A 20,061-nucleotide genomic window follows, 5' to 3' on the forward strand; every position below is an offset into this window, starting at 1 on the left:
AGGTAGTATAGTAAGTTAGTATAGCTAGTAAAGTTAGTTAGTTTAGTTAGTACAATTAGTGAGTCTAGTTAGTTATAATATTTAGTATAATTAGTTATTGTAGTTAGTCTTATATAGGTGTTAATATTAGATTAGTTAGTATAGTTACAGTAGTCTTAATGTTTGTTCTAACACATCCATTTTAAATTTGAACTAGGATGAGGGATCATCATCCGCAGTACCCTATTCTTCAGGTGCACTACGACAAGGACCACCGAGCCAAGCACCTGTCGGAGCTTCAGGAGGACTTGCTACATCTTAGACGACGCATGCACCAGCTGCACCGCTGGGATGAGCAATACCGACCATACATACAGTGTGTTGGCTTCCTTGAGATCGTCTGGGTCTGCAACACTGGGCTACCGATCCTCGACCCTGCACTTCTCACTACTGTTGTCGATAGGTATGATTTGATACATGTTTGGTGAAGTACAAAGCATTTATTTGTCTCATTGTTTGAATTAAAAAAACTTCTTGTATTGAATTAAAAACCCACGGTTGGAGGCCAGAGACCCACACCTTTCACATTCCTTGCGGCGAGATGACTATCACAATGCAGGACATGAAGATGATTCTGTGTCTGCGGTTGGGGGTCTTACAGTGTCTGGAATCCTTGATAACGATCACTAGATGGACTTGGTGGAGCAGTTCTATGGCAGAAGACCACCCGAGGACGAGGATGCTAAGATAGCAAAGTAAGAATTTCTACGTTCCAAACATATACCATTTTGACACCAGCACATGCAAGTCTTTGGTTGGTCTCTTATATCACAAATATATGTTATGGTCTAAGTCTGTCGTTGATCTATATATTCTGCAAATTATTTTGCTATTTAAATGGAGGGTGTAGTACATAACTTTTATGATGCGTATTGTTTTTTTCTAATTTCATGTTTATTTTTGTGTCCTTCAAAAATTTTAGGACAACATCCGGTGTCAGTTCATTCTAGATAATAGAAAACTTCGGGGCGCCGCTGCACCCAGACGCTCCAGAGCAGGAGATCGAGAGGTATGCTAAGGTGTGGTTGTGGCACTTCTTAGGCACCTTCCTGTTCCCCAACGCATCGGGTAACACCATCAGTTGGGCCTTCCTCAACATACTGAGCTAGCCATGGGAGAATATAAGAGCGTACAGCTAGGGCGGCGCGGTCCTAGCATGGATCTATTATCAGCTCTGCGTTACCTGCTGACATAGTACATGAGGTGCCAACCTAGGAGGTTGCTCCCACCTACTATAGGTTTGGTGTTGGGAGCGATGGCCAGTCGGAAGGCCCGTTGTTCACGGTTTACCTGTAAGTGCGTCGATTTTTTATTTTCCTCAAACTTGATGCCGTACTTGTGACTGACTATCCTATTCAATGTAGGCATGGAATCACGTAGACGTAGGACCGACTGCTCTGTACGTCTAGCAAGAAGCAGAGGTAGTTAGAGGGAACCCCGAAGCGGCGGTACAGGCAGTACTCGAACACGCTATACGTCCTGACATAGCACCAGGTAACGACCACTTTGATACTGCTAGTCGGTGTTGTTGTTGTTTCTATTATTCTCAAAACCTAACTGTAGTTACCTAACTTTCAGGTGAATTAGTGTCTTTGGTCCAGATTCGAGCTAGAGGGGTACCTGAGTCCTCGCACTGAGGAAGAGTCAGACGAGTGGCTTTTTAATGGGCCACTAATTTTCTTCCACGTGGTCGAGATGCACTACCCTATAAGGGTGTATAGGCAGTTCGGAAGATTGCAGCCATGCCCACTGCTACTGTACACAACGAACAGAAATTTGCACGGGTGCGACGACTATAACATAATAATTTAGCAGTCATGTGCATACATACAACCACTATCTTACGTTAAACTTGTAGGTACAATCGAAGGAACATGTACAAGGAGAAGAATTGGGCCGTGATGCATGCGGGGTACATCTATGACTAGGAGAATAGGCAAAGGGTCCTGATCATCGAGAAACTGCCGCATGACCAACACAACTTCGCCCGCTACCTCCAATGGTTTCATAGGAGTACCTCCACACATATGCAGGCGCTCTACACTAACAAGCCAATTGATGAGGACGAAGACAAGGATGACACCACTAATCCATACAATGAGGCGACAAGGATGAAGACACAGCTTCAGAGAGCCCACTACAGAGATACGTGGTAAGAAATTTGAATTTCAATACAACTGCATGTTGGCGTTCCTATGAATTGTAGTGATACGAACTTACCTCGATTGTGTATGTAGGCAACACAGTTGACAAGTCTGTCCAATGAAGTAGCCATGTGACTTCACGAGACCAGAGGAGAGCCGCACGACATTCTACACGTCTTTGTCGATGTACATTCTATTCTCAAAGCCATGATAGTGGTTAAATGGTTCCCATGACTCATTCATCCGTATTTTTTTACAGAAAGTGAGAAGGAGCTGCAAGAAGCTGGCATAGAAGCTCAGCTGCGTGGATACTTCGTGGGATATGCCCCATGATCCGGACCTGTCTAGTTCCTTACGCACAAGCACTATGCCGACACGAGCAGGTTCCTCTGACATGACGACTGCTGGGACCTCTTATGTTCGTACTCCCGACAATTTAGGCAAGGGTCCTGCGGAGCATGACATTGAGGAGGACGAGGATGAGGAGGAGGACTACGATGAGATTGGGATGTCTTAGCTTGGTGATGCACCATTTCCTACACAGTTCGACGAACAGGTACTTGAAACAACCTTTCGCCATATATGTTACAATTACTTAAATATTGTAAGTAACGATGCTTATATTATAATTGCAGGGTCCTAGTTACACTCAGCAGTACCACCGTGTGTACCGCCAGCGAGACCGTACCGATGTTGGGTTCACCCCTAACGTGCTGCCTTCATGTCCGAAGAGGTAGCGATGTTCGTGGTACCCATATACTCCTAGGTCGTAGGAGTTCTTTAAAATGACATGATACACTTGTACTCGGACTCCCATATACTGATGGAACATGTAGTATGTCGAGTAATGTCGAACTTATGTATTAATGAACTTGTGTTGTAGTTATGACTTGTTGAACTTATATCGAACAGAGGTATTGTCGAACTTGCGATGAACTTAGGACGTGTATAAGTTAGTATTGCAGAACTTGTGTATTGATTGTCTCATGCACTTAACCTTCCTGCTGACCTATTGATTAAATCAACACGACAAAATAACTTGGCTCATGTGAGAACATAATAAAAGTGCCTTGTTCCATTTGCTGCCACTTTGACTGCCGCACCATGGCTGGGGGCGCGTCAGCCTTACCGCGCCATGATGCACGGCGCGTCGGACCCGCCACGTCAGCGGTCGCTGCGGTCGTTGACCGCCCAATGCCGTGCCGTCATGCATGGCGCGACAGCTTGAATTTGTCGCGCTATGAAAAAGGCGCGTCCAAAAGTGTTACTTAAAAAAAACAGTGTTACAATTAAAAATAGTTTTAAAAAGTGTTAAAAATAAAAAAAATATCACGTGTTTTGTGATTGCAGGCCCTGGATCCTGAACGTCTGAGTCGTGAATTCGGGACTGAGTTAGGCCTCGTTCGCTTTCTCCGGAATGCGTCGTTTCTGGCCGGAATTATTCCGGTCGTTATACAAATTACACATGCATTCCTGGCCGGATTGGTTCCGGGTCTTCATTCCGAGATAACCGAACATGGCCTTAGTGTTGAAAGGAGGGATTATCCCTCTTGCATGACCGAACTCCGGGATGCAGCCACGGGTGACCGTTCTAGGAGCTATTCCACCATAGGCCATGAGGTTTCGGTCTCCCATGCGAGAGAACGGACTGAGGCCAGGGACGGAGATGAACGTTGGCCCGTGGAGGTTGATGGACTCGGTGTTCCTGAAGCGAATGCGGCCGTCGCTGGCCGTTTCGCGGGTGAACCGTCCATAGACACGAGGAGCCATTACCTCCTTGTTAACAAGGAGAGTGCGCGACTGTCCCTCTACCTAGCGCGCCAACTGTCAGTGTTTTAAAAACCAACGAGTGAATTTATACGTGTGTCACGCTTCTCTAAGGAGGCAGAGGGTAGCACTAAAAAAGACCCAAGGATTTATACTGGTTCAGGCCGGAGCTCTACGTCTAGTCTCAGAGATAGCTCGAGTTCATGTGCTCTAAAGTTGTTATAATGGTGAGGAGAAGTGGAGGTAGGAGAACGTTCCTACGGAGGTGTGGATGCAGTCTGACTGTGTCCAACTGAATCCACCTAAAGTCTCACGTCTAGAGGTGCTGGCCTCTCTTATATAGAGTTCGGAGGCTAGGCTTACATTGCGTAGAGGGTTCCCCTGGCCTGAGGGGTCGAGGGACCGAAGGAGGGGGAAACAAATAAGAAAACTTGGTCGCTACTCCAGCCGGTCTTGTCTTGGTGTCGTCGTACACTTGATCGTGGCTGTCGTCGTCATGTGGTCGTCATGGACTTGCTTCCCACGCTGCGACGTGGCATGGTGTGATGCCACAGTGCCAGCCATAGCGGCACTATTGGCACACTCATGGTTCACCAACCGTCCTCGTCGACATGGGTGTTGTTGTAGTCTTCGTCATCGTTTCCTGTCCTCCTGATGGCGTTGTGGTGATAAGATGGGAGTTGGTAGCCACCCAAGGTGGTTGGCTACCTTTCTAGGTCGTAGCGCCGTGAGCCTAGACCTGATCTGTTCGGGTCGAGGCTCGGGCGGTTTGTCCGCTTCCAAGCGGGGATGGGGTGAGTCGTGCTACCCATCCCGTAGTGGGTGAAGCCATACGGCTGTCCCGTCGGCCTGAGTTGGGACGGTGCAGGGCCGTATCGACTATCACTGTCATGATGGTGTTGTCTCATCGGTGCAGGGACGTGCAGGGTTTGCATCTTCCCCAAGTCACGTGTTCCCTCAGCCTTAGGCGGGGTGAGCTGAACACGCATGTCTGGTTAGGTGTACGTCTATCAGTTCTCGTCCTTTTCCCATCCCTCCCGGGGGGTCGAGACAGGAAACGGGGTCGAGACCAGTCGCTTACCATCGAAGGAAGTGGAGAGGGGTCGAGGCCGACTCCTCTCCCAGCTACGTGACCTGACGCTCCTGGAACTTAGACGGGCCATAGCCGTCTGTTTCCGACTCGTTGGGCCGGACCGAGCATTTACTTATTTGGTGCCACGAGATACCTAGGTATTATAACCCGACAAACATGCTTCTGACGAATCCAGTTAGTGAAGCTGCCATGGACCCAAATTAATAGTACTAGAAGCTAAAGCTACTCCTAGTGCAGTACTAGAAGCTAAAGCTACTCGTAGTGCAGAACGTCCATACTCTCCTGGGGATGTTTGGTTACACCTGCTATTTTTAAGTCGCTATCCCATCGAATGCTTGACGTATGCATGAAGCATTAAATATAGACTAATTATGAAACTAAATGCACAAATTGAGACAAATTTACGAGACGAATTTTTTAAGCCTAATTAGTCTATGATTAGATAATGTTGTGCTACAGTAACATGTGCTAATGATGAATTATTGCGAAGTACCGATGGAATCTGTATTTTTTTTATTAGTTTTCAAACACCCTATGCGACGCTCTGTATAATATTCATGTGACACCATATCCATCCAAACAACCGCTAAATAAACAGCGCATGCAGCAGGAAGTACAGTACAGGTCGACCAGAGACCCGACCCCGCCCACAACAGCAGCCACGCGTGGCGCAGGTCGTCAATGAAGGGAAGCTAGCTAGCGCCCGACGATCGCATGCAGTTGCAGACTTGCAGTGGGAAGCCAAGCCACGATGAGCACCAGACGCCGGCCAGCCATGTCCCATGAGCCATGGACGCAACGTCAAACTCGAATTTACGCCGGGCAGTCAGTCGCCCATGCCCCGCGGCAGTCCCCCACAGCTTCCACTTCCATGGACCTGGACCCTGCTGGTCACCGGCCTCGCTGCGCGCTCCAGCGCCCGTAGTACTAGTAGGAGTAGCTTTCTACTGCTGTGCTGCACTGCGTGCGAACGTAGGCCGAGGACGAGCTAGCTCTCCATCCATCGGAAGCACATTCCCTGCCTGCCTGCCTTGGATACCCTACTACTCCACCTCGCTCGCTCAGCCTGTTCGGGAGGCCGTATCGTATCGTGGATTATTTACTGCTGGGTGGTTTGGTGTGAGAGAAAAATACTGTTCCTGGCTGGAAATTTACGATCGTTTACGAGCAAGCGAACAGGCTGGCCTCACATTCACATCACACACACCGCGGCCGGCTTCGCGCGCGGCGCGCCCTGTTCAATTCATTCGTTTCGTTCTCTAGCAGTCTAGCTCGCTCGCTCTCTCGCCTTTTAATTTATTACGGCTAAATACAGTACAGGCTCGCACGTCCATAAAATGTCGGTCCATCTTGGTTCACTACCACACGGCAGCTGGCCAATAGGGCGTGTTTGCAAGGGTGGCCCGTGGGCCTGGCTGCGCCCCAGGGAGCCCATTCTGGTGTTTAGTGGCGTTTTCTCCTTCGTTAGCCTGGCCCACGCGGTGCAAATTCTACTCTCTCTCATGGCCCTCGGGAAACAGTGAAATCGGTCGTTTTTTGGGAGCCTGGCCCGATGGAGCGACGGGCGAGTCATTGGGGGCGATTTGGATCACCTCCTGCCTCTCACCTCTCACCGCTCTCGTCCTCTCCCGTCTTCAAGCCTAGGGTCACCATACTCTTCGGTACAGCCAACCAAACACGTTCTCAACTAAGCTCGCCTCTGCAGGTACAGGCAACCAAACACGGATACTTGTACCATGTCGACCGAGCTCTCGCTGGCCATAGCCAGGCTAGCCGCCCAGGCCTGCCAGATAGAGGACAGCAAACACGCCCGTAGGCTTTCCCACTCTCTGACCATAGCTCTCTCGCTCGCTTGTGATTCCTAGCCTCTCCGATCCTTCTCTCATTCTGTCGTCTGCCCCTGTCACCCCCGTGCGCTGCGGACCCAAGCAAGCAAATGGAGGTAAGTGAACAAGTCAAACAAGCTTTATGTGTGAAAGCAATCTGTCAGGACTACTAGGCGGGCTCGCCTGAAGACTAAAGCTCTGATGGCCGGTGCGTCGTCTGATGGAAATCCGACAATAGACGTGAAGCGCGGCAAGCAGTCAGTAGTGGGGTGAGTTGCCGTGGCGGCGAAGGCAGCTGGCGTTGGCTGTGTTGGCGGTTGATTCTTGCGTCATTGTGTGGGCCCATGGTGGCAGGTGTGCGCCGTATATAAGGCATTGTAACTAACTGAATCGGCATCGATTGAATAGAACCTGAATCCCGAACCCTCTGTTCTGTTCCCCAATCCAATTGCTGTTCTTGCTTCTGTCCCAAACTCCAATTCCTTCCCAAATTCCCTTCAGTTATCCGACAATTCCTTGGTGGATCGTCACACAATCGTTGTTCGACCATGAAAAGTTGATTGATTGTATTGCTGCTCTAGTTACCTCTATGTAATGATTTGATTGACGAGCGAGGCTGCTATTATGCATGATGCATCATTCCTTCGCGGCGCGTGCCGGCATTCGGAGAGTGGAACTACAACTACTACGGCAGCGCCGAGCTGGTAGCCACGCCCACGGCGGCGGCGGTCCCCTTCGAGAGGTACGCGGCGGCGGTGCCGGAGCTGGAGGCCCGCAGCGACGTGTGGTTCAAGTACTCGCCGCCCCCGCGGAAGCCACCGCCCGCCGGTCAGCAGGAAGGTCCGGAGGCCGGCGGAGAAGTCCTACGGCGGCAGCAAGCGCCCCCGTGCTGCTACGCCTGCGAGGGCGTCCGACGGCGTGGTCCCGTCGTCTGTGCCGCGCACGCCGGCTAAGAGCACCGGCGCGGCCAGGGCGGCGCGCGTGGTGCAGCGTGTCGACGCCGACCTGTACCAGGTGCCCCCGCCGGAGTTCGTCCACGATGACGACCTGAGGCCAAGGGTATGTAGGTCGCAAATATTGTGGCACTCGTTTTAATATGTAATGTAACTATGATTTGTCGATTGATGTCATCACATCTCGCATGCATGCAGCGGAAGCAGCGGCAGGGTAAGAAGGCGTCCAGGAGCCTCTGGATGGGTTGCTTCGGGTTCAGCTGCAGGCCGGCTGAATAATTATTTTCTGTATTTGTTTTTGTTCTACGTATGTATCTACTAGTTGAATTCTACTCCTTTCAGATTGTGCAATATTTTTGTTTTTTTAATTTCTAGACTCTAGAGTATTGTACAGTGTGGAACTGTGGATCGAAAGAAAATCTATGCATGGTACCGTATTCCCAATCATCTTGATACGCATCCCAAAACAATAAGTCTTCTGATTCCGGCTGTTTCAATAATATTTTGTGAGGCTGAAAAGAGCAGACGAACAGGGTTGCGTGCCTCCGTGCTTCAGGTTCAGAGCCGGATGTGGCTACATGAAAATTACGATCCCGCCTTCCTCGTCTGCGTCCTCCGCATCGTACTTGGGTCATCGGCAGTGCAGTGTCCATGCCGTCGCTGGCCTCCCCTGGCAAGCAGCAGCGACAGATCGATGGATCATGGACGTGATCAGGTTGGACATCAGATTCAGATATGTATCACCGTCGCCGTAACAGGCGGCGGAGTCGATAGGTCAGACTTGCCGTTGGAGGCTGTCCCTTGGAGTCCACAGTCTAGTTGAGCAGCAACGACGGGCGATGGAGATTACGTTGGATGGCTTCAGGGAATTCCTGGTTTCAGTGCTTATTGCGGACTCTAATTGGCTGAATGAGAGGGCTCTAACTGACTCCGAAGCATGTAAGAGCAGATTGCATATATGCCTGCGGCTGGTGGGGAAGCATGCCACGCATAGACTCAACATTAGGGCACTTACAAGTTACTCATTCGGTTCACAAAAGAACGTAGCTATAAAATTTATGCAAGTTAAATTAATTTAAATTTGACCAGATTTACAATGAATAGTATTAATATTCATGTCTTTAATTAGGTTTACTATGAAAAAATATTTTTTACGATTAATTTAATAGAACTTATTTTGTATCATATATGTTAGTACTTTTTATATAACTTTGACTAAATTTCATGTCGCTTCATACCTTGAAAAGTGAGAATTAGGTCCTTCTGTTGACGGATGGAGTGCAACTCACCGAATCATTCTAGAATATTTATTGACGCTAAATCCGATCACACACTAGCAAGGGCTTGATTGCCCAAGCATCACACTGCCAAGATACGCAGCGGAACTAGGCCCACTAGCAGGTCAGAAAGATCCGTCAGGGAGACGCACAATGAGGATACCCTCACTACCGGATTCAGGCGCTTTGCCCTCGGTAAAGCCTTTGCCGAGTGCAGCACTCGGCAAAGAGCCTCCAGTAAAAAATCCATCGGCAAAGAATTCTTTGCCGAGTGCCTTTTATCGGGCACTCGGCAAAGTTGGAACCGAAAAAAACCCGAAAAAATAGAAAAAAAATGGAAAAAACCCCCACCGGCTAGCGCCCGCCCATCTCCGGCATTTTTCGCGTAAATTTCGCAGCAACGCGGCCGACAGGATTTGAACCCACGACCTCCCACTGCGCGCGAACCTCCTCTACCACTACACCACATTGTCACTTGTGTCTGGATTCCGTTTTAGTTCATAACATATTATACTAAGCCGAGTGTAAATTGCTTGTTTGAGGCCCTAAACGAATTCAAATAAAAAAATTGTAAACTACAAAGTTTCATAACTTTTCGAGATCTACACTTTTACTTTAGGAAGTTTTTTCATCCGAGGTCGTTTGAAAAGTTCGAATTTTAAAATTTTAAAATTCAAACACAGTTTTACATGACAAGATGATTTCAAATTAAAAAGGTGTCAGTTACAAAGTTTCATAACTTTTCGAGATATACAAAGTTTATTTTGGTTGTTTAGTCATCTGTTCATCCGACATGGTCGTTCTAACATTATTCACAAATCTTATATATCTCTCTTGTAGTTTCATAAACTACAAGAGAGATATGTTAGATTTGTGAACAAATTTACTTTCACTTTGTCATATGAAGAAAAGACCAAAACAAACATTGTACATCTTGATGAGTTATACAATTTTGTAGTTAAAAACTTTTTCATTTGAATTAATTTATTGCTTTAAAATATGCTTTGAATTTTTCTTTGCCGAGTGTAAAAAAAACATTCGGCAAAGAGCTTCTTTGCCGAGCGTCAAAAAAAAAACACTCGGCAAAGGCGTCTTTGCCGAGTGTCCGGAAAAACAACACTCGGCAAACCACTTGACACTCGGCAAAGAGCCGGTCTCCGGTAGTGACTAGGGTCAACGATGGGGGTATCATGCAAATTGAGTTGTCTTTACTGCTCTACACAAAAATTAAGCTCCCGTTGCTGAAAATCGATTCTGCAGTAGGATAATGGCAAATCTTTCGGAGAGAAGTGTTGGACAGTAAGGGGATTTAAAAAGCTTGAGGTACAGGATAAAAAATATGCAGCCTGTTCGCTTGCTCGTAAACGATCGTAAATTTCTAGCCAGGAACAATGTTTTCTCTCACACCAAACCAGCCAGCAGTAAATAATCCACGATACGATACGGCCTCCCGAACAGGCTGATGATAGATTGGTTTTTTGACGATTCGAAAAGCTTGAGGAATATACAAAGCGACAGCAGCAAGCAGTGCGCGAGCTAGTCAACCAAGTTCGTCTGGAGCAACACCGCACCCCCACTCCCGACTCCCGAGGGTTTAGTTCTGATGTGGTTGCTAGTTCAGGGGAGGATCTAGTGCCGTGTTAACCTCTACCGGAAGAAGGTTGTGTCTGGTACTACATCTCTCTTTTTTATTGCTGCCATGCGAAAACATTTGGAACATTGTCCCTATAGCTACCGGGTTAATCCCTTCTATTCTAGATCCGCTGCTACCCACATGCTTGGAAGTTGACTAACGGCCATCGAGAGGGTGCAAAGAAATTTGATTTTGTGGGGTTTAATGCTACTATTTAGGTAATTTGGTGCACTTGTAATGACATTATTTTGAGAAAATACCGAATACTCTATTTGTTTCAAATTATAAGATATTTTGGTATTTCTAAATATATTCATTCTACTACGTTTCTAAACATAGTGTATATTTAAGTGCATAACAAAACTATGTTTCTGTGAACTGATCATAGATCAGTGGAACCTGCCCACCAGGGTTCAAGTCTTCGACTTGGCACTGGTGATTGCATTTATCCCATATAATTTCTATAAAACTCCTGCGTTTCAAAGAGGCCTGCCTTTTTTTTAAGCCTGGAGAAGTGAAAATGGACGTAACAGGCCAGGGCCAGCAGCCCAGCTTTGCCTAGACAGGCTTTGCTGATTTTCCAGGCCCACGCGGTCAAACCGACGGGAGATCGAGGGCTCCAGGTCCTGCCACCCTTACGCCTTGGCAGGTCTTGGCGGCTGACGCGGTAACACCTTGGCTCCCTCGTCCATTCATCTACAGCAATTTCGGAGCTATGGACTGCCGGAGTCTCGCCGGCCTGCCGTCTCGGTTCTTCAATCCTCTAGGCGCCCAAGCTGCAAGGACGCGACTAATTGTGATCGAGAGATCGAGGATTCGCCGTTGCTTGCTGGCTGCGCGTGCACGACTAACGCACAATGCCTAATGATCTGAACCAACAAGGTGAGATTCAAGCTTTGCTCTTTTCTCTTCTTTTTTCATGTAGAAAAATTATGTCTACTTTCATTGCTAACATCATCGGCTCATCCCTCATGCAGCAAGATTGGAGCGCATCAGAGATGATCAAGATCGATCAATAATTTAATACAATCTAATCTCATTCATTAAACGGGATATTTTCTTTGAAGTAGACGAAAGATGATATAATTGAGATATTGATGTCACTTAGAAAGCGTTAGCTAAAATAGTCACATAAGTAGTATTGTAAGTCTCTTACTCTCTTTTATGCTTATGTTTAAAACTATTAGCATGGTGTTTGAACTATGCATATTGTAATTTGTGATTGTTTTCAACTTAATAGTCACATATGGTTTTATCGAATTGTATAAGATTTTTTTGGTCGGCATATCGTTAGAAAAGTCAAAACGCCTTAAAATTTGAAACAGAGGGAGTACTTCTTTTATTCAGGTTATATTCAAGGGGCGTCATACATCATTTTTGAAAAAAAAAGATACTTCTTTTACGCAGGCTATATTCAGGGGTTCATACTGTCTACGGTTTTAGACGCTGCTACAGCATCAGAACACAAGGGAATAAAATATGTTTGGCAAGTAAAGTGGTGGAGTTGTCGCCTTGGACGTCTTCTCTCTGAAACAAGCGTTTGAGATAGAAATCTTTTAAGAATTAGCTGGATACGGATGCAAAGGCTGAATATTTCCATTATATATATATATATATATATATATATATATATAGGGAGAGGCTATTCAGTAGCCGGCTACAAAATAAGTTATTCTGTAGCCACCTCCATTTACTATAATTTTATATACTAATTTACCATAATGTCAATACATATTTACGATAGTTGGGTTACTATAACACATGGAGATATTTACCATAACGTTATATTAAACCACTTAGTAAGGAGTTACTATAATCTCGTAAATTAACATAGTAATTATCATAACTCAAAGTGGCTACAGAATAAGTTATTCTGTAGCCAGCTACAGAATAACTCAAAGTAGCTGGATACGGATGCAAAGGCTGAATATTTCTATTTTATAAAAAAGGCTATTATATGTATAAATTATGGATACGCAGCCCAATCTTTATATTGAATAAACATTCATTCATAAGGATACATGCATAATGTATCACGTTTGGTTATTTGGCCACGTCTAGCAAGAGTTGAGCACTATTATGTCAGGCGCACACAGGAAAGACGTAGGGCCGGAGACTCCCGCAGAACACAAAGCATCGCGGGAAGTAGAAAGCCACCACGAAGCCCACGACGAATCCCACCGCGCCGCCGATGCTGGACGCGTCGTTGACCCTACGCAGCCTGAGATGTATCCGCACCGGCCGCGCGCGTATCCGCACATGGAACCGCCTCTTGCACTTGCCCAGCGGCGCCCCGCACAGCCCGTCGTTGCCGGCGAAGTCTTCGGCTGAGAACTTCTGGAGAGAGCCCGGGATGGGACCTGACAACGAGTTATCCGCAACATTCAGCAAAGCTAACCGTGAAAGACGATCGCCCATAGTCTCCGGGAGCCGTCCGGTGAACCTGTTGTGCTCAAGGCTCAGCTGGTACAGGTACGACAGGTTTCCGACGCCGCTTGGGATTTCGCCTGAGATGCTTCCGTGCGTTAGAGAACAATACAATCCCATGTGCTTATCATTTGCATTTTTATATAGGAACAAAAAGTTTGGAAACAGAGGTTAGTTAATTTGTGCCACCTGAGAAGCTGTTGTGCGAGAGGTTGAGAGATGTGATGAACGGCAACTGCCTGGCGATGTCTCCGGGGAGGGGTCCTGAGAGGCTGTTGTTTGACAGGTCCAGTAACGTCATGCTACTGCAGTTTTGAACGCCTTGAGGGAACGAACCTTCAAGCCCCATGTTGCCGAGGTTCAAGAACAGGACTCTGCTTTCAGACGGATGCCAGCATTCAACGCCGTTGAACTGGCATATGTATCCTACGGTGCCGCTGCTGTTGAACTCCCATGACGAGAGTGCACCGTTGGGATCGAACAGTGATTGTTTCAGGGTCTGAAAGCACAGGACGTCACTGGCGGTACCAGAACACGAGGATAAGCCGCTTAGGAGCAGTATCCAGATGATCATGAGGTTCATCATCATGTAACCGCGCGTAGGCAAAGGCCACAGCTTAGAACGAGCCTGCAATGGTGTATTCAGAGTGTTGGAGTTACAAGCTTGCAGCTAGTGATCTCACAGCCGGCTAGTGGTATCGTTCCCGTCCATTTTATAGTGTGTTTAGCGCAATAGCACTTTAGTTTTATCAACTCTTTTTTGAGTAAATCTTAGAAAACGCGCGTGTTGTATTTGTATGTATCTCGTGTAGGGTGGGACCAAGAAGTAGGATTTTAAACATGAATATAAAACCGTTATACAAACAAATAACAAAAGCAACTTATTCTGAAATTTGTTCTATTCAGTAATATTTGTGACCTTCTCCTTTTATATTTATATTATACCTTTTATTTTATTTTATTTTATTTTTTGTGCAGGAACTATTATACTGCTGCTAAGCGATATTGTTTTCATGGATAAGTAAACCATGCCACCTATTTTCTCTGTCTAGTCTATTGCCGGTCTGCTTCTACCAAACTTCGGCCCTGTTTGGATACTCTAGCACAGCTAGAGGTTAGAGTTAGTTTCTAGCTCAGGACTAGCCCTGAACTAACTCTAGCCTAAGAAATGTTTGGATACAAGGGTTAAAATGATAATAAATGTGCTTTCCAAATTATTGGTGCAGGTGAAAGTAGAGAGAAAACAGTGGACCCCACCTTAAATAGCCCCAGCTAACCCAAATAATCATCTCTTTGGGGGGATAGTTTTTTAGGGTGGGCTAGTTGCAAATAACCCACTCTAGCCCTCCTGTTTGGCTACTTTAGGGCTAGTTGAGCTCCAACTAGCCTAAACTAGCTCTAACCCGTGGATCCAAACAGGGCCTTCGTAGCGTTTGCAAGGTGAGAATGGGTCAGAGAAATCAGTATCATCATTTATTGCTTTGGAGAAAGAAGTTGACGAGCACGGAAATTGGTGAAAAGCTAAATGAATAATTTCTCCTACTTGTAGCGCAAGACTCAGGCCTTTTGTTTGGTTCATCGGATGTTATATATATATATATATATATATATATATATATATATATATATATATATATATATATATATATATATATATATATATATATAATTAAATATAGACTAATTAAAAAACTAAATATACAGATTGAGATTAATTTGTGAGATAAATTTTTAAGGCTAATTAGTCTATGATTTGACAATGAGGTGCTACGGTAAACATATGCTAAAGACAAATTAATTAGACTTAATAAATTCATCTCACGGCTGACGGATTCTGTAATTTGTTTTTTTATTAGTATCCGAACACCTCATACGACACCTCATATGACATCCGATAAGACACCTCTTAAACTTTAGTCCCTACATCAAAACACCCCCTAAAGTTTAGTCCATATCCTATCGGATGTTTGGACACATGTATGGAGTATGAAATATAGACTAAAAAATAACTAATTGCACAGATTACGTCTAATTTGCGAGACGAATCTTTTAAACCTAATTAGCCAACGGTTTGACAATGTGGTGCTACAGTAAAGCTACAATACAAGTGCACACCATCGTGCTGGGCACAACTGTATACGACTCGGGCCTTAGCAGCACACGCACACATCAAAGATTTGGGATCATTTCCCTCTCTCGCCCGTTTGTAACCCTTACTACAAACTTTCAGTGTCAGTAACACGAGCAGTAGCGACAAACTGGACGTAGGGACTTTCTGTCCGAACCAGTATAAACCTCGTGGCCTCTAAACACATCATCCAAACCAGACGCACGATACAAAATTTACTAGTCGATAACTCGAAACGCCGACAAAGCTCTTGACCAGGCAGACCATCTCAACCCCACCTAGCGACACTGCCTGGCCCAGCCCAGGCAAGTTTTCCACGCATAGAACCAAACATGCCCTAGGTTCAGGCTGGGCGCGCACAGGCACAAGTGCACAACGTCGTGCTGGGCATACCTGAACACACTATAAAATCTAAAAAGATTATATATATATATATATAATCTTTTTAGATTTTTTTTGAACGTAATAATTTTTTTAGATTTAGAACAAAGAAAAGTGAGTTTTTAGAAGAAGGTGTCTATTTTGGCTTCCAATAATTTCTAGGAGCATCTCTCTAAATAATAATAACTTGTAGGAATCTTTTTTTACCAAACACTTAGAGATGAACTGTGATAGAGTTGTTCAAGAAGGCGTTTTGCAAGCCTTACAAATTACAACGCTGAAATGTGCATTACAAACAGAACCCATCATTTGCTAAGTTGCTGTGTAGATAACTTTAGTGAAAACGAAGTGCCTTCAAAAGTTTAAGGAACTAGTATTACAATTGAAGTGCTTATTTGGCCTCTGGAGGTTGATGTCAGACAAAAGTTTGAGAGCAAGCAAGCGAATCATATGCGGACGACGTAGGGATGGAGCCTCTGGCAGACGACGAACAAGCGAGGGAAGTAGAAGGCCACCACGAATCCTACCACGAAACCAGCAGCCGCGCCAATACTGGACTCGTCGTTGTTCCTGCGGCTTCTAGCGTCACATTTGGTCGACAACGGTTCACCACAAAGCCCTTGGTTACCAGCAAAGCTCCATGCCGGAAATTTCGTTAGAGGGAATGGAATAGGCCCAGACAAATGGTTGTCCGCAACATTGAACTTTGATAACCGATTAAGAAAACTAAATTCCCATGGAATTTCACCGCTGAGTCGGTTGCGCTGAAGATTGAGTGTGTTCAGGTATGACATATTTGAGACAGCAAGTGGGATTTCCCCTGAAAAGCTATTGTATGAGAGGTCCAGAGTTGTTAGAAACGGCAGCTGGCGTGCAATGTCTGAAGGGATTTGTCCAGAAAAATTGTTACTTGACAGGTCTAAGATGTCCATGCGTGAGCAATTCTGAAGACCTTTAGGAAATTGGCCTTGAAGACCCCAGTTACTGAGACGCAAACCGAGAACCCTATTCTCATCAGGGTGCCAGCATTCCACGCCCGTAAAACGGCATATGAAGCCATTGGTGCTGTTGTCAAAAATCCAATATTTCAGTATGCCGTTGGGATCAATCACTGACTGCTGTATAGTCTTTAGGCATTGGACATCAAGATCAGAACCAAAACATGAGGACGAGCCGCTCAACAGCAGCAACCAAAGGACGAACTTGGTATTATCAGCCATCCTAGACATGGATTCTTGGCCAAAAATTGCAGCTTCTCAATTCCCACCTGAGCTGCTCGAACATGTGTAAGAAACATAGAATACTCAAATATACACCACTTGCAAAGAAAAACAAAGAAGCAGCAGACGGACTACGGAGGCATAGGACTCCTACTTGTTTTGCTTTTCTAGGTGACGCTACTGACTGAATGGGTGTGCAACTGCTAGCTGTTTCTTGCTAGTGTATTGGACAAGATCAGGTGTAACAAGAAACTCACCAGTTCCTCCTCGCGAAGCAGAACTGCAGAAGCCACCACTCACAACAAATCATAGATGAGTGGACAAGATGAGGTGTAACAAAGGAACTCACCGGTTCCTTCCTCCACGCGAAGCTGAAGCTTTAAACGCCGGAGGGGAACAATCAGTGTTGACTTGAGACTTTGCAGCAGGAAGACCGAAGACGGACCCAAGCGGTCTGAGACTGACACCACGACAAAAGTAGGCGAAAAGTAGGCGGTTCATGTTTGCGTGTAAGTAGGGATGAAAACGGTACCGATATTTTCTGACCGTATTCGAAACCAAATCTGTTTAGAGGGGTTGAGATCTGTCTGTATCCGAGTCCGGATATCCAACATCCGATACCGTATCCGTATCCGAATACTCAAATCGCATATTTATGATGTCGATATCCAATCGTATCCTATCCGACATAGTTGACACTATTCGTATTCGAATCCAAATCCGGACGGAAATATGAAAACAAATGTAATATCGGTGATATCCGTGCGTATCCGATCCGTTTTCATCCCTACGTGTAAGGTAAGTTCTACTATGCTGCGCGTGGCAGGGTAAGTCCAGTTCTGCATGTTGTCCGATCGGAGGGGGCGGTAGCCGACGCAGCTGTGCGGCTGCTGTGAGCAGTCGGCGCGTCGATGCCCCTCTGGAGAAGCTTCTGTGGGATGGCAGTGACGACGACGGTGGCGACAGGCTACGGTCCATCATCTTGGCTCGACATATGTGCTAGGGGCACCTCGGGCGAAAGCCTTGGCGACGGTGACGCCTGTGGGCGTCGATTTCCTTGTTGGGGGCGTCGTGTTCTTGTGCCCCTAGCTATGTCTTCCACGGGTGAAAACACGGTCCATTCCTGGACAAGTGAGGACGACGCAATCGGCGTCGTACCCTTCCTAAAGACGTCGCTGTGGAAATTCGTCTCGGCCGTCATGTCTCCTTCGGCGGATGTCCTCCGCCTCTCGGTGCCCGGTTGAAGCATTAAAATACATTGTCATCAGAATTAACGTTTTCTGGAGATACGATTTCCTCTCCAGTCGCAAATGTTGGAATTATTTTCTTTTTCTAAAAAATGACGATTCCCTCTCCAAGACGGCATACGGTGGAACGGGTAGAACCCGCGTCAAGTCAAGATCAAGAGTCAGTCTCCGTTCTCCGGCATGGCGGCTGCGTTGGTCAGAGTTCATGTCAAGATAGTAACAGGCGCGTCTAGTAGCTTGTGCTGATAAATTCAAAATAACGGCTATACTCTTCCATCCAAATATTTTTTTGTTTAATTAACTAATTTTATCTAAAATTCTAAACGCTTTTATGTTTCTATAAATAAAATGCACTATAAAAATATATTCAATGACTAATCTAATAATATTTATTTAGCATTTAGTATTTTTTATATTTTTAAATTTATTTTTTAGATAGAGAAAGATCCAGGTAAGAGAAGGGTGTGGTAGACGTCAGTAGGGGTCTGTTTAGTTACTGCCCCCGCAAGCAGTTTGTCGGGGACCAATAGCAGGGTACCTGAAGAGGAGGAGTTAATAGTCATCAACATTGATTTACCCAAGCGTTTAGTTACGCTGGGAGAGGGAGATCCGACAGGAAGAGGTAAGGAGAGAGAGGGGGGGACCAAACCAAGGAGGGGATGATGCGAGGACCGCCAGGAGCAGGCTGCGCCGGGGGGGGGGGGGGGGGGGGGGGGGCAGCTGCGCGCTATGGCCAGCGGCGGGGCTCGCGGGCGCCGCGTTGTGGCAGGAGGCGGCCACCACCGGGCCCGTCGGCGCGGCTGCGGCGCACACCGGTGGCGCCACCATGTCGAGAGAGAGAGAGAGGTAGAGAGGGAGAAGGAGAGAGAGGGGAGGCGGGGAGGGGACGGGGCGCGAGCGGTGGAGGCGGCACGCCATGAGAGGAGCGTGAGCGAGAGGAGCGGGAGGGGAGGCCGGGCGTGGGAGGGAGCCTGTCTTTTTTTCGAGAAAGGGAGGCATCAATTTATTTGGGGTGAATTGGGACGACGTGGCTTGCTGCTAGCCAAGCAAAGCAATTTCGGGCGACGTGGCTCACTGCCTGAATTCGGGGTGACGTGGCCGCTGTGAAAAACCAGGGAAAAACATTGGTTTGGAGGAGTTAATTAATTAATTAATTGCCAGTCATCCAACGGTGGACCACAGAGCCCTCTGTTACCAGCAAAGTTTGATGCCGGGAACTTGGATAGAAACAAAGGAATAAGCCCAGACAACCGGTTGTCTGCAACATTGAGCGATGTTAACCGAAGAAGCCCATCAAATTCCCTTGGAATTTGACCACTGAGTTGGTTGTGCTGAATGTACAGGGCGTACAGGGCCACATTGCCGATGCCGACTGGGATCTCACCTGAAAAACTATTACGAGAGGTCAAGAGATGTCAAGTATGTCACCTGCCGTGCGATGTTCGAAGGGATGGGTCCTGAAAAATTGTTGTTTGACAGGTCCAGCACATCCAAGCTTGTGCAGTACTCGAGACCTCGAGGAAACTGGCCTTCAAGACCCAAGCTGCTGAGACGCAACGCGGAGACCTTATTCTCGTCGTCGAAGTTCCAGCACTCCACACCTGTAAACCGGCATACGAAACCGTCGGTGGTGTTGTCGAAATTGCATGATGATTTCAGTATTGCCATTGGGATCAATCACTGATTGTTTCACGATCTTGAGGCATCTGATGTCGAGTTCAGAACCAATGCACGGTGATGATGAGCTGGCCGCGCTCAAGAGGAGCAGCCAAAGGAGCATTGCAGACATGGCGTGGAAGCACTAGAAAGCAAAGCTTCACTCAACCAGAGAAATGCTCAACTGACTACAGCTTTTCTTGTGACAACCGGACAACTGACTCCAGCTGATAATAAGAAATACTGTTCCTTCAGGGGTGCCACGGAGCA

At 46.5% G+C, this 20,061-nt stretch overlaps 2 protein-coding genes, 1 long non-coding RNA gene and 2 pseudogenes across 5 annotated transcripts; 2 read left to right on the top strand and 3 right to left on the bottom strand.

Annotated features, from left to right (window-relative positions):
- The first annotated feature begins 587 nt into the window (after positions 1-587).
- On the top strand, positions 588-2,992 carry LOC136456956 (uncharacterized). The gene is made up of 8 exons (XR_010759620.1): positions 588-734; positions 962-1,331; positions 1,404-1,533; positions 1,618-1,823; positions 1,898-2,191; positions 2,277-2,369; positions 2,443-2,739; positions 2,819-2,992. It is a non-coding gene; the product is annotated as an uncharacterized lncRNA (long non-coding RNA).
- Positions 2,993-7,513: 4,521 nt separating this feature from the next.
- Positions 7,514-8,804, top strand: LOC136461218 (uncharacterized; annotated as a pseudogene).
- Positions 8,805-12,814: 4,010 nt separating this feature from the next.
- Positions 12,815-13,733, bottom strand: LOC136461219 (probably inactive leucine-rich repeat receptor-like protein kinase At5g48380). The gene is made up of 2 exons (XM_066460606.1): positions 13,349-13,733; positions 12,815-13,239 (listed from the first exon to the last, which is right to left on the bottom strand). The coding sequence occupies exons 1-2, from the start codon at positions 13,731-13,733 to the stop codon at positions 12,815-12,817; spliced, it is 810 nt and encodes a 269-aa protein (XP_066316703.1).
- Positions 13,734-15,882: 2,149 nt separating this feature from the next.
- On the bottom strand, positions 15,883-17,322 carry LOC136456953 (probably inactive leucine-rich repeat receptor-like protein kinase At5g48380). Of its 3 annotated transcripts, none has more exons than XM_066456969.1 (2): positions 17,238-17,322; positions 15,883-16,940 (listed from the first exon to the last, which is right to left on the bottom strand). In XM_066456969.1, the coding sequence occupies exon 2, from the start codon at positions 16,895-16,897 to the stop codon at positions 16,115-16,117; it is 783 nt and encodes a 260-aa protein (XP_066313066.1). In that variant the 5' UTR covers positions 16,898-16,940; positions 17,238-17,322; the 3' UTR covers positions 15,883-16,114. The 3 variants fall into 3 exon arrangements, with proteins under 3 accessions (XP_066313066.1, XP_066313067.1, XP_066313065.1); XM_066456970.1 differs by lacking the exon at positions 17,238-17,322 and adding an exon at positions 17,146-17,237 and having other exon boundaries at positions 15,883-16,935; XM_066456968.1 differs by lacking the exon at positions 17,238-17,322 and adding an exon at positions 17,146-17,229.
- A 1,955-nt stretch (positions 17,323-19,277) lies between these two features.
- Positions 19,278-19,915, bottom strand: LOC136461220 (inactive LRR receptor-like serine/threonine-protein kinase BIR2; annotated as a pseudogene).
- Positions 19,916-20,061: the final 146 nt, after the last annotated feature.

This window comes from Miscanthus floridulus, chromosome 6 (assembly GCF_019320115.1).
Source record: "Miscanthus floridulus cultivar M001 chromosome 6, ASM1932011v1, whole genome shotgun sequence".
NCBI lineage: Eukaryota > Viridiplantae > Streptophyta > Magnoliopsida > Poales > Poaceae > Miscanthus > Miscanthus floridulus.

What these genes read in the sequence shown, in the direction of transcription:
- LOC136461219 (XM_066460606.1), bottom strand. Translation starts at nt 13,733, where the DNA reads ATGATCATCTGGATACTGCTCCTAAGCGGCTTATCCTCGTGTTCTGGT. An exon ending in CTCGCACAACAGCTTCTCAG is followed by an intron (nt 13,240 to 13,348) that starts GTGGCACAAATT and finishes GAAGCATCTCAG; the next exon opens with GCGAAATCCCAAGCGGCGTC.
- LOC136456953 (XM_066456969.1), bottom strand. Translation starts at nt 16,897, where the DNA reads ATGTCTAGGATGGCTGATAATACCAAGTTCGTCCTTTGGTTGCTGCTG.